The sequence below is a fragment of the Amborella trichopoda genome, chromosome 1 (assembly GCF_054954075.1).
Source record: "Amborella trichopoda isolate Santa Cruz 75 chromosome 1, AtrichopodaSantaCruz75HAP2 v2.0, whole genome shotgun sequence".
Taxonomy (NCBI): domain Eukaryota; kingdom Viridiplantae; phylum Streptophyta; class Magnoliopsida; order Amborellales; family Amborellaceae; genus Amborella; species Amborella trichopoda.
In genome coordinates this window covers 2,893,743-2,909,819 of record NC_142336.1, presented here as the reverse complement: position 1 = coordinate 2,909,819, position 16,077 = coordinate 2,893,743, and the positions used below count along the sequence as shown (strand labels likewise).

At 35.2% G+C, this 16,077-nt stretch overlaps 1 protein-coding gene across 1 annotated transcript; it reads left to right on the top strand.

The window, feature by feature from the left end:
- Nucleotides 1–5,057: 5,057 nt before the first annotated feature.
- LOC148783483 (protein FAR1-RELATED SEQUENCE 5-like) lies at nt 5,058–8,535 on the top strand (the record flags this gene model as incomplete). Its single annotated transcript, XM_088855315.1, has 6 exons — nt 5,058–5,219; nt 5,888–6,263; nt 6,580–7,213; nt 7,302–7,376; nt 7,485–7,627; nt 8,177–8,535. Coding segments are annotated over 4 exons (1,230 nt in total), but the record flags the coding sequence as incomplete, so codon positions are not given.
- Between the last annotated feature and the right edge of the window lie 7,542 nt (nt 8,536–16,077).

Here is a 16,077-nt window from a genome sequence, read left to right as displayed (position 1 = left end):
TTCTTTTACTCGATTTTTTCATCCGAGTTGTTTAAATAAAAATGATTTGTTTTCAATTTTATAGTGAACCGATTTATTGCTAATCTCTGACTTCCTAACTATGAATTCCTATAGGCTATAGTTGATGTTATCAAACCTTAAAATTTTAGATCGAAAAAACATCTTTGACATATTTTGGAGGGAGATCACACAAGAATAGGCGAGTCTGTTGACTCACCAAATACTCTTCCTTTAGAAAAATAGACGGCTCGTTTAATTTGTTATGAGATGTTTTTTTTTTAAGTTTGTGTTTTTGTTTTTCATACCCGAGGTTGAGATGATCTATCGGAGGCTTTTTCAATTTTAAGAATATTTGTGGTGCACTTTGTGGATACTTAATATAAGTTTTTTGTTTTATTTATAGTGAAGATGAAAAAAAATAAACAATAAAATAGATGAGAATTGTGCAAGATCGATTTGAATCGCCGGGTTATTGATAAACTCGTTCCTTTGTTCTTATTACTGGTTTGTTACCAGGTCATAGCTGTTATTATGGAGTTTCCTTCTTGTAAAAATTTGTATTTTCGTGACCCTTGTCGTAAAATTTTTGTAATTAAGGGATTATGATCATGCATTCTCGGTAAATATCCACCCTTTTGGGATAACAGAAAGATATATACAATTTTCTCAAATTAATGGTTCCCTTTGAATTGGGTTGGGTATATTCTGAACAAGTTGAAAATTGTTGGGATTATAATTAAGTGGACTGGGGAAGGATAAGGGTGGCAACGGGTTGGGTCTGGCCGGACCCAGTATTCAGGTCCAAATTGTAGACCTATACCTGGACTGAAGGTTGGGTCTCCCCGTCGAGTTTCAGGTCTGGTCTGGTCGGGTCCATTGCCACTCCTAGTGAAAGATGATATCCCATTTCATTATCACTGTACATTGAATTGATGGGGCTGTGATTTGGTGGCCACCCCCTAGTTGTAGGTCTCTGGACTTGTAGTGGTTATTCCCACTTAAGTAATTATACTTTTAAGAATTGCATAATTGAACTGCATGAAATTAAAAGCCATACAGAACTACAAATTGTGAATGGGTAGCCCTTTGACTTGTGCGCGTTCTGAGTTTGAGTTGAACCTAGCTTTTCTCAAAGAGAAAATGGAAAATACGAATTTAGGATTTCTCAATATGAATGAGGAAAATGAAAAAATATCATGAAGTGGGAGCTTCGGATTGCTTGCTCTGGATGTGGTTCGGGATGTGATTCGACTTATTTTTTAAACATTGATAAGTAATTTTTTTTAAATTTTTTTTGACGAGCCTGCTTGAAATTGCATGAGCCGGCTTGGAGCTGGTTGGTAACTGGTTAAAGTCTAATAAACCATTTTTGTCTTGTTCCAGTATTTCCAATAGGTTTTCGAAGTTAATCCCCAAGAATTTGATAGCTTTTTATGGGAATGGGTGCGTAATTGGTTCGACCCATCAATTTGGTTTTTTAGACACTGTTGATAAACTGGTTCGACCCACCAATTTGGTTTTTTAGACACTGTTGATAAATAATAAGCAGGGGAATTCGAATTTATAGTGTACCATCAAAATGGAAAAAGTTAACTCTCTCTCCTTTTTTTATTTATAGGAGTACTTCACTTTATTGATTAAATGGATCCATTACAAACATAACAAAGATTAAAATAAAGCCATCGAAACTACTAATGAATCAGATAGGGCTCCCTTCTTGGGCAAATCATTAGCTATGAAATTTGCCTCCCTATACACATGATCGAAAGAAATAAAAAATCCTGCTACCAAATCCATAACTTGCATCCAAATATATCTGAGTCACCATAGAGGTCTCAAAGATAAATTACACCAATTTATAACATTCAGGGAATCACCTTCAACTGTCAGATAATTACCTAATTTTTTTTCTTTCCAAATAGATAGCCCTTTAACAAGGGTTAACATTTCAGCATGATTAGCAATAACCTCTCTACAGGGAGCAGCATAGCAAAAAACAAATATTACCATTATAATCACGACATGCCCCCCAATTCCTACCTTTTTTGGATTCCCAAACGAAGATCCATCAAAATTAAGCTATAACAACTTCTACTTGGTGGTGTTCACCTGCATTTTGGTCTTACCTGTCTGAAAGGAATGCAGTATTATTTTCCACATCAAGTTTAGATACCCCCGCCCCTCCTTAGCAATACTAAACCAGCTCCATGCTCTGAAGAATCTTATTCTTGATCTGTTGGATATCTGGCGCTACTTCATCAAACATTAACTCTCTCTCCCTCTCTAATAGGTTAATGATGTTATCGGAATTGGACTAGCAACCAAATTGGTGAGAGATTTAGTCAAGCCAAAATGCATAACCAATAAACTAAGCATGAAACAAAACACGTAGAAGCCTCTCGAGAGCATATAAGCATAGTCAATAAGAGAGACTTTTCTTTAGCACCAACAATGAATCAAGTATATTGTTCAACAAGGGGGACCAAATTGGAATGTATCACTGTCTGAAAGGAAAAAAAAAAACATGGAAGAAAAATCCAGGAGCCTCAAAATTGGAACGGCATCTCTTTCGTGTAGCCAAGCTCGTCGAGGTGAACTGCCACAGTCTTGTCCATTTTGCAAGATCTGCAATGCAAAACAGTTTTAACTTCACCATCTATCGCAAATTATATATATATATATATATATATATATATATATATATATATATATATATATATATATATATATATAGGGGTATTCTAGACTTCACAACCTTTCAAATTACAAAGTTCAAGATAGTGAAAGTTGTGAAGGGTGAATTTATTAATTTTGTAGTTTATTTTTTTAAAAAAAGTTACTTTTGTAGAGCAATTTTGTAAATATTACTACAAGACAAATGATACTTTTGTCATCTCTATAAGAGGTAAAATTGAAATTTTAACTAAATGACAAGGGCACTCTACAAATAAAATTCTTGGACACTAACTTCCAAAATGCCATTGTAATTTTACAAAAATTTCAAATTTGCCCTTGCTGAATGGTAAAATTACTTATTTAAATAATTTTTTAATAAAAAAGTAATGATTGTTTTGATAATACACGCGTCACAATCCCTTCTAACTTGAACCTTTATATCTTGGGTTGTTAACTCTAGACAAACATATATATATATATATATATGGCTGCAAATTTCAAACCGTAACGTCTTCTCTCTCTTGACAGCTGACATAGGATAGCTGTTTCTCTCACCTAAAAACTCTCTCTCTCTTCAAAATACCTGGAATGCCATGCTTTTCCTCCTCTTTCTATCCCATGTGCCTCTTCCTCTCTCTCCCCTATGCATGCTGTACTACCATCACCGAGCCCTGCCTCTTCTTCTCTCCCTCCCCCTCTGTGCTTGCGGCACAACCATCGCCCAGGCTGTTGCAACCTCCAAGCTTTGCAATACCCTCGCCTTACTTGCAATACCGCTGAACCAGGTATGCTCCTCTTCTTTCTCTCTCTCAATAGAGAATTCAGACTGCACTTATTTGAGGTATATGCATTGGATCCATAGCTGCACTTTCCTGTACTGTCTCTCTCTCTTAAGATTTTTTTTGGGTATATTTGGGGCATAGGCATTGGAGCCATAGAGGCACTTTCTCTGTCTCTCTCTCAAGAATTTTTTGGGTATATTTGTGGTATAAGCATTGGAGCCATAGCTGCACTTTCTCTCTCAATATTTTTTTGGGTATATTTAGGGTATAAGCATTGGAGTCATAGCTGCACTTTCCTGCACTCTCTGTCTCACAAGTTTTTTTTTATATATGTTTTTAACCTTGTAGTGATCCCAAAGACCTGAATTTTTTGGGTACATATGTTTCATTTCTTTTGAGTGGATGGACATGAGGGCATATTGCTTTTTCTTTCAATTTACATGGCTAGCACTGGTGGATCGATGGACAGTAAGCTTAAGGAACTTATAGTTGTGATACTCAAAATTCGTTTTGATTTTTGTAGCACTTTCAACAATAGGGTTTACTTGGGTCATCACACTCCAACACAACGACTTGGGTCATTACAGTCCAACACAGTGACTAACAGTGATGGAAGGGGAAAACTTACATCTAATTTAATAATTTGTTTCATGGAACTAGGTTTAAGAGTATGATCTTTCTGCTTTAATTACCACCTTTAGGCATAAAAAATTCAATGAGTTGCTGCCTTCACATCTACAAGACTGGGTTAAAAACAAACCATTCATCAAAAATACCCACCTCCAATAAAAAAAAACTTGCTTACATTTTATATCTAAACAAGAATTGATAAAGTCTCTAGAAATTTTTTTACATGTGCCAAGGGGCAGCTGTATCTTCAATCCCGAACTTGGATTGTTTAAATTCTTCTAGCTAGCTAAAAGACCATGTCCCTAAAGCTAACCAGTAAAGCACTATAGGGCACTGTCTCTAGGCCACTACTTATAACCCACAACATGGGTGATGCAATCACTTCCGTATATCTCAATAAATCCAAATTTTTTCAACTTGACAACAAAATGAATCGATTCTTATAAGTGCATAGAGAAAGAAAGGAATCTTTCATCCATTGGTTTTTTAGTTTGAGACTGTTTAAGAATCATGCAATTACTAATGCTTAGATTTTTTTTGTTTATTTCATAATTGATCTTTCTATAGTTCACCATATATCGTATGGAAAGAACCATGAGCTTGATTTGTTGGCATAGGATGTAATTTCTTACTTTTTGAATAACATTTATGAAAATGTGTACACTGAGTAATGCTCGAGTCTGTTGGTGATTTTAATAAAAATTATGCCTGTTGTACAAGGATAGAACCCCAAATTTTAATAAAAATTATGGCTGTTGTGCAAAAAGTGTACACTGAGTTATGTGAAATAATGATTAGATCTCCTTTGGATTCATTTAAAGCGAAATGCTTTGTTAGTCATAAGTTCATATAGATGTTTTGTTTTGTGTAGGTCGATTCAAATACCTGAGATGGGCCGATCCATTTCAGGCGGTGTGTCATCTCCCACATTGTTAGATCAAGACAACATGGGGGATGACATGAACCCATCGAGCAAGATCACATGCTCGTAACCCCCAAAAGAAATTTACAAATACAAAAATCGAAGAACCCCAAATTGGAATGAAGTTTGTTTCTGAAGAAGATGCATGTGAATATTACAAGGCATTTGCATTGGCACATGGGTTTGGCATTCGAAAGGGAACTACACAATAATAATGATGGACAAAGTATAGATAGAGAAGTTACTTGCTCTAGGGAAGGGTGTAGGATTGAGAAAGATGTCGTACATAAAAGGAATATCCCTCTATCAAGGTGTGGATGCAAGGCTAAGCTATGCATAAGCTTAAATTCTACTAATGAGTGGGTAGTGACTAAGTTTATAAATGACGACAACCACAACCTTGTCACTTCAAGGAAAGCTGGACTAATTCGATTACACCGAACAATATCGAATGCAACAAAGTTGATGATAAATTCTATGAGCTCTGCTTTGGTGAAATCTAGGAATATTTATGGTATTTTTACAGGACAAGCTGGGGGGATTGATAATTTCCAATGCTCACAAAAAGATATCGAAAACCAAATAGCAAAAAACCATAGAAAATTGAAAGGAGAAGATGGCAATCGTGCTATGCAATGGCTGTACGAAATGAATAAATCAAACCCTTCATTTTTCCATAGGGTTAAATTAGATGAAGATGGTCATCTAATCTGTATGATATGGGTAGACGCCATGTCAAAGGTGTTGGACCACCACTTTTCAGACGTGATAATTTTTTATACGACGTACAAGATGAACTTATTTGGCTCCCATACTTGGTATGAATCACCACTTCAGCACAACCTTTTTTGGGTTTGCCTTTATGTTTGATGAAAAGATGGAGTCATTTATATGGGTATTTGAAACGTGGCTAGAAGCTATGAGTGGTCGTCAACCCGGTGTAATTATCACTGATCAGGATCCTGCAATTACTACTACAGTGAGACAAGTTCTAAAAGAAAGTAGGCATCACTATTTGAAGTGGCACATACTTGCAAAGGTGAAAGAAAAAATGTGCCATGTATTGCATTGGCATCCCACTTTTCCAGAAATTTTTATAAAGTGTATAACAAGCCCAACCATAGAAGAGTTTGAGGCAGATTGGAAATCCTTTATTGAGAAATATAATCTTCAACAAAATGAATGGCTCATTAGGATATACAATCGTCGAATGCAGTGGGTTGATGCATATGCTGCTGATGCATTCACAGCTGGTATGTCAACGACTCAAAGAAGTGAAGGCGTGAATAAGCACTTTAAGATGTCCTTAACCCCCACAACAAGCTTGCACTCTTTATTGGAAATTACTCAAAAAGTACATGAAAAGAAGCTTTACAAAATGAGGGAGAATGATTTACATAACATCATATATACTCCTATTTTGAGGACCTCTACCTTCATAGATGAACAAGTTTCAAAGATCTATGCACACAAAATGATGAAGTTTTTTGGGGAAGAAGTTGCAGATTCTTCAAATTACAAGATTGAAGCCATTGAAGACAACGACACTATTGCCACCAATAAGGTGACAAAACCTGGAAGTGGAGCAAGGGTATTTGTTGTGGAATTCAACAGTCAATCAAACTGCTTTTTGTACTTGCCACTTGTATGATAGGTTAGGCATTCTTTGTAGGCATGTGCTTAGAATATTTTCGATAAATAATATTTTTGAGATTCCATCACATTTCATAATGAATCGATGGAAAAAAGATGTGCTGAAAGGGGCTGTAGTTGATGAAAAAGGCAAGACAATTCAAGTATCTCCTAATCTAGCCTGGTCCATTCGTTATAATGAAGTTTGTCAAATGGCTCGAAAATTTGCAGAGAATGCCGCACAAAGTGTGGAACTTTATGAATTGATAATGTTTGATTTTGCTGCTACACAAGAAAAAGTAGATGCCAATATTGCGAGTACGCTAGATTCAAGTGATGTTAATAAGAACCCCAATAGCAGCAGAAGAAATGAGGGATGCCCTCTTCAAAATATCCTTGAGCCCCCACGGGCACGAACAAAGGGACGACCTTGTCTTATAAGATATAAATCTCGGTTTGAGGTAGAGTCAGAGAAAGCTAAAGCAAAAGAAAATCATGGTACTAGAAAATGTGCAGTGTGTAAGAAGAGTGGACATGACAAAAGAAATTGTTCATCATTCGCTCATTCAAAGTATGCATAAATAATTGCTCCATATTTGTACACTTTGTAAATGTAACATGGATTTATTAAATGTTTATAAGGTGTTTTCTTAGTACAGGTTAAACGATACTATGGTAGCCATTGGTGGGAGTTGTGAAGACATGGAACATATATAGTAATGATGATGAATCATGTAAGTGTTATGTTATATGCTATTGAATTTATTGTGTTTTAATGTTGTGTTGTGTTGTTTAGAAATACGCTACATACATTAATGTGATGAAATGATCTTTTATTACAGGAAGTAGAGATGGAAGTGTTGTGTTGTTTGACATTTTTGCTGTCTATCATTTGGAATAATTTATAGTATGCAGCGCTTAGTGCATTGCGGAGACTCCCATTGGATCCGGGGAATCCGACATTCCTTCATCGAGCCATTCAGGGGTATGAAGATTTTAATTTTATATTCTTTGCAGGAAGGACTGTATATGGTCCATCTTGCCATTAGAATGAAATTTCGCCCTCTCATTATTTTTATTAAATAAAATCTCACTAAATCTCTACCATGGAGATACTTGCGTGAATCTTGTTGTATTTCAGATCCCATCATTTTTTTAGTTGCCATCTCTTTGAAGTTACAATGTTAATCCATATTGTTTCCATTTTCTGATCATTCATTTGCTTAACTGGATTTACAAATAAATTACATAGTTTGGTACAAAATGTTTATATATTTGCATGTCTTTGAAATGGGGCTTGGTATATTGCAAAATATTGGACTGACCTTTCTTGCCCTTTGTATCATTTATTTGTTTTGTTTTCTTTTGGTTACAGCAAAGCATGTAGGCCCAAGAGGCGGTTTGCTTCTTAATTACTCTTTAGTTGTCCTAGTTTCACATATCTATAATTGGATAATGACATATGCCAATTTGTGTAGTGTTGCTTAGAAATACGCTACATACATTAATGTGATATAACGATCTTTTATTACAGGAAGAGAGATGGATATCGCCTTTCAATATTTAAGAAGAAGCTAAGAAAAAGCCAGAAGCAGAACAGGCAGTTATGAGTTTGACTGTGAAGGACCACCGTTGGTGCCTATCTCATTCGCTTCCAATACCAAAGCTGAAGGGCCAAAAAAGCTGTTATAGTGACATTTGATTTTCTAGATTGCCCCTTTTTAGTGTATTTTGGCATAATTAATATACAATGATGATTCACATATAAAGCTTCTCTGTTTTTCTTTGCTTCTTCTAGTAAGAAATATCAACTTTGATGAATGATGATGCATTGCATCTTATGGTTGTAACTTTTCTATCTAACCCAAAGTTAAATTTTATGCTTAGTATTTACAGTTGAAGTGACTGTCTCAGGTGCTCCATTTGTACGTGTTCATATTATTATTTATGTATTCATATAATTGTATAGTTCAATTGAATGTGACACTCCCCCCCTCTCTCACACCCACACAATCTCTCTCTCTCTCTCACACATAAAGGCACACATGCTTTCATTGTATCATGAGAATTTGAATGTCGGTAAGTAGATTATGTCGTCATTATCTTCAATTATGGGGGCTAAAATGGCTTCCTCAACAATGACAAATTTTCTCTCTCTTTCATCTCTCTCTCTCTCACATATTTTATCTCTCTATCTCATCTCTCACTCACATACACACACATGCACACACAATGAGACCAAGCAAAATAATGCCTTAAAATCGATGAAAGTTACAATGTTTTGTGGAATGGCCATTGTTCCCAAATATTGCAAATGAATAAATAGCAGGCTGATTTTCTATAGAATTTTCAATAAAGATCTTGCAAACTGTGTATTTTATGTGGAACAAACTGTGTATTTCATGTAGAACTTTCAATAAAGATATTGCAAATGACTAAATAGAAGGCTGATTTTCCCCTCCCTTCCCTTTTTCTCTTACTAAACTTGAACTTTTGAAACCAACTATTAGCTATTCAAGTGAGAAGGTACATTATGAGATTAAGTATTTTACATAGACATTGGATTTCAACTATGTTCTGTGGGGCTATGAAACTTTTCAGCAGAAGTATCTCATCAATACTCAACTTTTCAATTATGTTCCTATGATAAACTCTTTGATATTTCAAAATTTCAAAGCTATACCACAGTGACTTCAAGTACCCTGTCCTACTCATATAGATGCTAATGAGATCCCCCCGATCAGACCCACATGCATTTCCTATACGGTTCAGAATGAAATTTCACGAATGCCTAGGGTTAGGGGCCCATGCATGAGTAACTTTGAGGCCAAAAGAATGAAAGGCCCATTGCTTTTTTTTAATGCAAAATGTAGTTTATTTACAACTAAGTTAGAGAAGTACACTTTACACCTTTCGTATAAAGAGAAAGAAATATACAATATGAAATATTAAACTCAAAGCTAATATGAATAAAATTACACGTTTCTCAAAATTCTCTTGGGTAGTCAAACGTTGTTGGTTCTCTAATAACTTGATTAATGACTCGGTTGACTCCAATATATTGCAGTTTTGGGAGTATCGGAGGTGCATATTGACCCACCCATTCCATAAATTATATGATTTGCACATAAGGTACTTCCTGTTTGGATTTTGTTCGCTTCTAGATGTGTAGATCTCACATTTGTTGCTACAATTTCTGCAATTCTTGTCTGGATATGTCATGGTATTGCTTGTGGATGAACTTGCCATCTTCCCACCTACACCAATTAGAACACAAAATTGTGAATGATAGAGAGAGAGAGAGTGTGAACAATTCCCCCCAAAACACCCCAAAACACAAAAAAGAGAGTAAAAAGAAAAAAAAAAAGCAAAACTAAAATGAAAAAAGTTCCTAATCCTCAATATAATGTGAACAATTCCCCAAGCCAAGCACAAGAAAACTCTGTTTTCAAATATGTTAAGGGGGTGCACCACACTCGAGCATAACTCAGTGTACACTTCCCATATTAACCGACACTGCCAATAACAGTAGTTACGCTTTATGTTAGCAAGTGCACACAACAGGTCACAAACTAAACCAGAAGATTCAAATTACAAGCAAAGCAACTCTACATCATACATTTTACATCAGATAGTGTGAACTTCTTGAAATTAACAAACAAAAGAAATCGTGTGATTTCTTCGAATACACAAAGAAAAAAAAAAGAAATACTCTTACAAGGTTCTAAGCTATACCCAACCCTTCTCTCTTGCCTTTTCTATCTTGTCATATCCCAAATCGACAGGCTTCTTCCCACTGAAACCTTGCTCTCAGGGCTCCTCTTGGGCAGAACACAATAACTCTTTCTTTCTCTGTGCACTTATAAGAATCAATTCATGAAAACTCTTGACCCCATGAATATCCAAACCAAAGCCAGACAATAGAAGAAAAACTGAAAATCAGTCAGATGTTCAAGACTCCAGCAAATTTGGGAATAAAAGAATAAATAGATACCAGCTAGATGTTAAGTCTTTAGAACTTGGGACTATGATCCATATAATCATCGGAACAAATGAATGGTGGTTCCATGAAACAAATTAGAAACTTAGTTGTAATTTTTCCCCTTCTATCACTGTCAGTCGCTGTGTTGGAGTGTGATGACCCAAGTAAACCCTATTGTTGAAAGTGCTAAAAAAATCAAAATGACTTTTGAGTATCACAACAATAAGTTCCTTAAGCTTATTGTCCATCGATCCACTAGTGCTAGACATGTAAATTGAAAGAAAAAGCAATATTCTCGCATGTCCATACACTCAAAAGAAATGAAACATATATACACAAAAAATTCAGGTATGTGGGATTACTACAAGATTAAAAACATATACCCAAAAAAAATCTGGAGAGAGAGAGACAGTGCAGGAAAGTGTAGCTATGGCTCCAATGCTTATACCCTAAATATACCTAAAACAGTGCCGGACAGAGATTGGCCCTCGAGTGCAAAGGTAGAAGGGAGCTTGACTGCAAGACCCACCCACCGAGCAAGGACGAAAGTCAGCCTTACTAATCCGATGGTGCCCAGCGGAAGGGCAGTCGCTCAACGGATAAAAGTTACTCTAGGGATAACAGGCTGATCTTCCCCAAGAGTTCACATCGACGGGAAGGTTTGGCACCTCGATGTTGGCTTTTCGCCACCTGGGGCGGTATTTGCACCCTGTCGAAGTAATGAACCATGACATATATATTTGGAATAGATTCCATTTTGAGATATTTGAAAAAGAACTATCTCGTTGAAAGGTTCTATACATCTACCGTTTCTCAACGTATTTATTTAGACAAAGATTTCGTTTTTTCCTACCCTTTCTTGAAATCTCTCTTCTGATTCAAAATCATGGTGTAACGTGTATCCCCCTTTGTTCCGGCCATAGAAAAGGTTAAAATATTGAGAGAGAAAGTGCAGAAAAGTGCAGCTATGACTCCAACGCTTATACCACAAATATACCCAAAAAAATCATGAGAAAGAGACAGGGAAAGTGCAACAAAGTGCTGACCAATGCCTATACCTCAAATATACCCAAAAAAATCTTGAGAGAGAGAGAGAGAGAGAGACAGTGCAGGAAAGTACAGCTATGGATCCCATGCCTATATTCCAAATAAGTGGGGCCTGCGTTCTCTATTTTGAGAGAGAGAAAGAAGAGGAGCATATTTGGTTCAGCGGTATTGTGCGCAGGGCGAGGGTATTGCAAAGGTTGGAGGTTGTAGCAGCCTGGGCGATGGTTGTGCCGCAAGCACAGAGGAGAGAGAGAGAAAAAGAGGCAGGACGAGGATTTTGCAATAATGGAGGAGGCAGGGCTGGGCGATGGTAGTGCTGCATGCGCAGGGGAGAGAGAGAGAGGAAGAGGCACAGGGGATAGAAAGAGGAGGAAAAGCATGGTATTTCAGGTATTTTGATGAGAGAGAGAGTTTTTAGGTGACAAACAGCTATCCTATGTCAGCTGTAAGGAGAGAGAAGACATTACGGTTTGAATTTTGTAACCATATTCCCCGCCGTTCATTCCATGACCATCTATTAATCACCGTTGGCGTATTTCAACATATTCCCTGCCGTTCATTCCATGACCATCTCTTAATCACCGTTGGTGTATTTCAACATATTCCCTGTCGTTCATTCCATGACCATCTCTTAATCACCGTTGGTGTATTGCAGTTAAATACGCGAGCCTGGGTACACTATCATTTTCCATATATATATGGAGAATGCTTATGTTAGCCAATGGTCACAAGAAAAAATGAGCGTAATGGCCCAGATTGAATCTGGGTCGATCTAACGATCACAGATATCTGATAGTGTTTAAATTTAATTTTTTTTTCTATATATCCAAACCACTTGAAATTTTAAATGTGTGATAATAAAAAATAAGTGAATATTTTAATAATATTAAAAAAAATTTACATGAAATAATGACCAAAATACCCCTATACATTTTTTAGGGTATTTTGGTCATTTTTTACTTTGCAGATTATTGTTTTTATATTTTTATTAAGTGCGGCTTGATGAGAAGAATATTCACCTAAAATTTCAAGTGATTTTGGAATTGTAAAAAAAAAAATTCAAATTCATATACTCTCAACCGGCAGATCGGACCAGATTCAATCTTAGCCATTGGGCTTATACTATTCTGTGAGCTAGTGGGCTCACCCTAGCATCTTCCTATCTATATATAAGGCAATGATCCAATGCAACTGTTGTATCATAGTATAATGCAACGATACTTCTAGAAAACCATGTTTGTGGTATTTGTATGACCTCAAATTTTGCACACACACTTTCTTCATCTCAATAATCAATCCCAAAAAAAAAAGAGTTCAATTTGAACTCTAGATATGGTCAAATGAGTCCCTTCCAAAAAATGAATCTACACCATTTATTTTGTGAATTTCAAGATCTTAACCTTTATAAACTCAAGAACATTTTTTTTTTTTTTAACATTGTTCATCTAATGATACTAAAGCTATCCAAAAAAATTGGGAATGAAAAAATCCTTCTAACCCCTAAATCTAAGCATCTCACGAAAATGAACAGCCTATGTTAATTGGGCTAAAAAACTACTTTCTAGGTTGTGTTTTCATTTTCATTTTTTTTTTTTTTTGTGATTGTTCATTATAATGAAAATAGTGTATATTTCAAAATTTGGATCAAACAAATGGCCATAAGATGGTTTTTTAAGGTTGATGCATCATATTACTATACCACAGTTGCATGAAATCATTACCCATATATATATATATATATATATATATATATATATATAGGAAAATGCTAGGATTAACCCACTAACTCATATGAACATATATGTTGATATGAGCCCAACAGTCCAGATTGAATCTGGGCAGATCTGTCGGTCACGACCTCATTTCATATTTAAATTTTAATTTTTTTTTTACAAATTTAAATAAATTGAAATTTTAGGTGTGCATTCTTTAAAAATAGAAGAATCTAATAAAAATATCAAAAAAATAATTTGCAAGACATAAATTAACCCAAATACCTTTGAAATGTTTCGGAGGCATTTTGATCAATTTATTTTTTGGAAATTATTTTTTAAATAATTTTATTAAGTGATCTTTGATGAGAAGAATGGACGCCTAAAATTTCAGGTTATTTGGATTTGTAAAAAAAAATAATTACAATTAAAATACGTAATGATCACTGAGACTGCACAAATTGGTTTTACGTATGCAAGTTGCCTGGACATGCTGCGGCCTCAGTTTTTTGAGGGCATGTGCTGACCCATTGTTCTATCAGTACCATTTAAATTGGTTTTACGTCAATTGGTGTACAAAATGGTTCTACCTGTATGTGTCTTTTCTGAAGGTTGTTTATGCTATGAATGGTCACAAGCATCACGTTTGTTTATGCCCTAGATTTTACAATGCTGTGCTTCTTCTTTTTGCCACTAACAAAACCCAAAGTGCTGGCTATAGACAATCAAATTGAATCTGATATCTATATGGATGAGTTGCTGGATTCTTGTCAATCTGGTTCCCATTATAAGAAATAAAAATGTAATCCATCTGGTTGCTATGCTAAACATCATTTTAACTCTCACCCTGCCAGGTGTTCAATTAGTCTACTTTTGTCGGCTGGTCATATAATCATTTTGATGCAATTTTTGTGGTGATTTTATGTTGATTTTATTTTCTGATGTGTATATTTATAACTTGTTGCTTGGTAGTTTCACTTATATTGTACTTATAGCTATTTATATATTTCTTTCCAGAATAACTTGGATGAGCTCTTCATGCTGATGCACTTTCTTGATGCTGGAAAGGTTAGTCTCGGTGCTCTATATTTACACTGTATGACTATTCTTTGTAAAAGTGAAAATGCATATCTGTTTAGAATTTTTAGTACAAATCTTTTTATTCATGGTTGAAATGCTTGTAGTTTGCAAGTTTGGAGGAATTCCAAGAGGAGTTCAAGGATATTAACCAGGAGGAACAAATTGCCCGCCTTCATAAAATGCTAGCGCCCCATCTCCTCCGAAGTAAATTTTATATCTATGCAAAAAGTCTTGTTTGAATTGTGTTGACATGTTTTATGGAGCGGTGGTCTCTTATGGGGATATTGTAATTTTCTTTACTAAATGTCTTTGGTTTTCATATTGTGCTGGCGAAAAATCTAATTCCTCACCTTGTTATATCAAAAAAATAATTTGCAAGACATAAATTAACCCAAATACCTTTGAAATGTTTCGGAGGCATTTTGATCAATTTATTTTTTGGAAATTATTTTTTAAATAATTTTATTAAGTGATCTTTGATGAGAAGAATGGACGTCTAAAATTTCAGGTTATTTGCATTTGTAAAAAAAAATAATTACAATTAAAATACGTAATTAAAATACGTAATAATTACAAAACCGTCAGATTGATCACAGATTCAATTTGGAACATTGGAATCATATGTTCATATGAGCTAGTGGGTTAATCTCAATATTTTCATATATAAATTAAAATTAGTAATTTTACTTAATTATATGATGTGAAAGTGTACTGTGATCTGCATGACAATGGAAAATCCATGGTCACAAGCGTCTCTCCCCTTTGAATCGATGTATAGATGGTGATGGAGAAACAATGGGAGCCACCACTTATTTCATCTTCCAATGGGTCCCACTACTCTCAACGACCATTGATCACTTGATCAAATAGTGATGACACTCATGACCATAGATTTAAATGGTAATATAAATTATAGTTTACTCTCCCTCGTATTTTTAAATAGATGACTGAAGAACCAACCATGTATGTCATCACCATAGCTTCCAAAAATTTTGTACGCTAGTGATAAGGATCCCAAAAAATACAAGTAATTTGGGGAATATTTTGATCCAAAATCCTATTCCTTCTATGAGTTTGGAGATGGTATTTAAGGGATTTCAAATCCTTCTATGAATTTAGAGATGGTATCTAAGGGATTTCAAATCAATTGCAAAGTGACGAGATGGTATCTAAGAGATTTCAAATCACTTGTAAAGTGAACTTTTTGAAGAGGGCCAACAAAAAAAAAAAACTTAAAAAAAAAAAAATGTAATCTTGAAGTGGGGCCAAAAAAATTTAAAAAAAACAAAAAAGAGATAATTCAAGGGATGATGTTTCTATTAGGCCTAGGCTTTACAAAAGACACAGTAAAGCCTCACCTCAAATCCTTGTTTAGAAAGTACTTATAAAAAAACAAACAATTAAAAGAAAAGATACCAGAGATTACTTCAACCGGGTTTTTTACACCCCATACCGAGTCACCATATCCAATGGCGCGGGATCAACGGTCTAGCTTCAATCTCGAATCGGGAAAGCTACTTTCGGCCAAACTAGATAACCACATTTAAATCTCTACAAAACCCTAACTCCAAAATAATTAAGCTCAAATTCTAATTTTCCCAACCCTTAGATTAG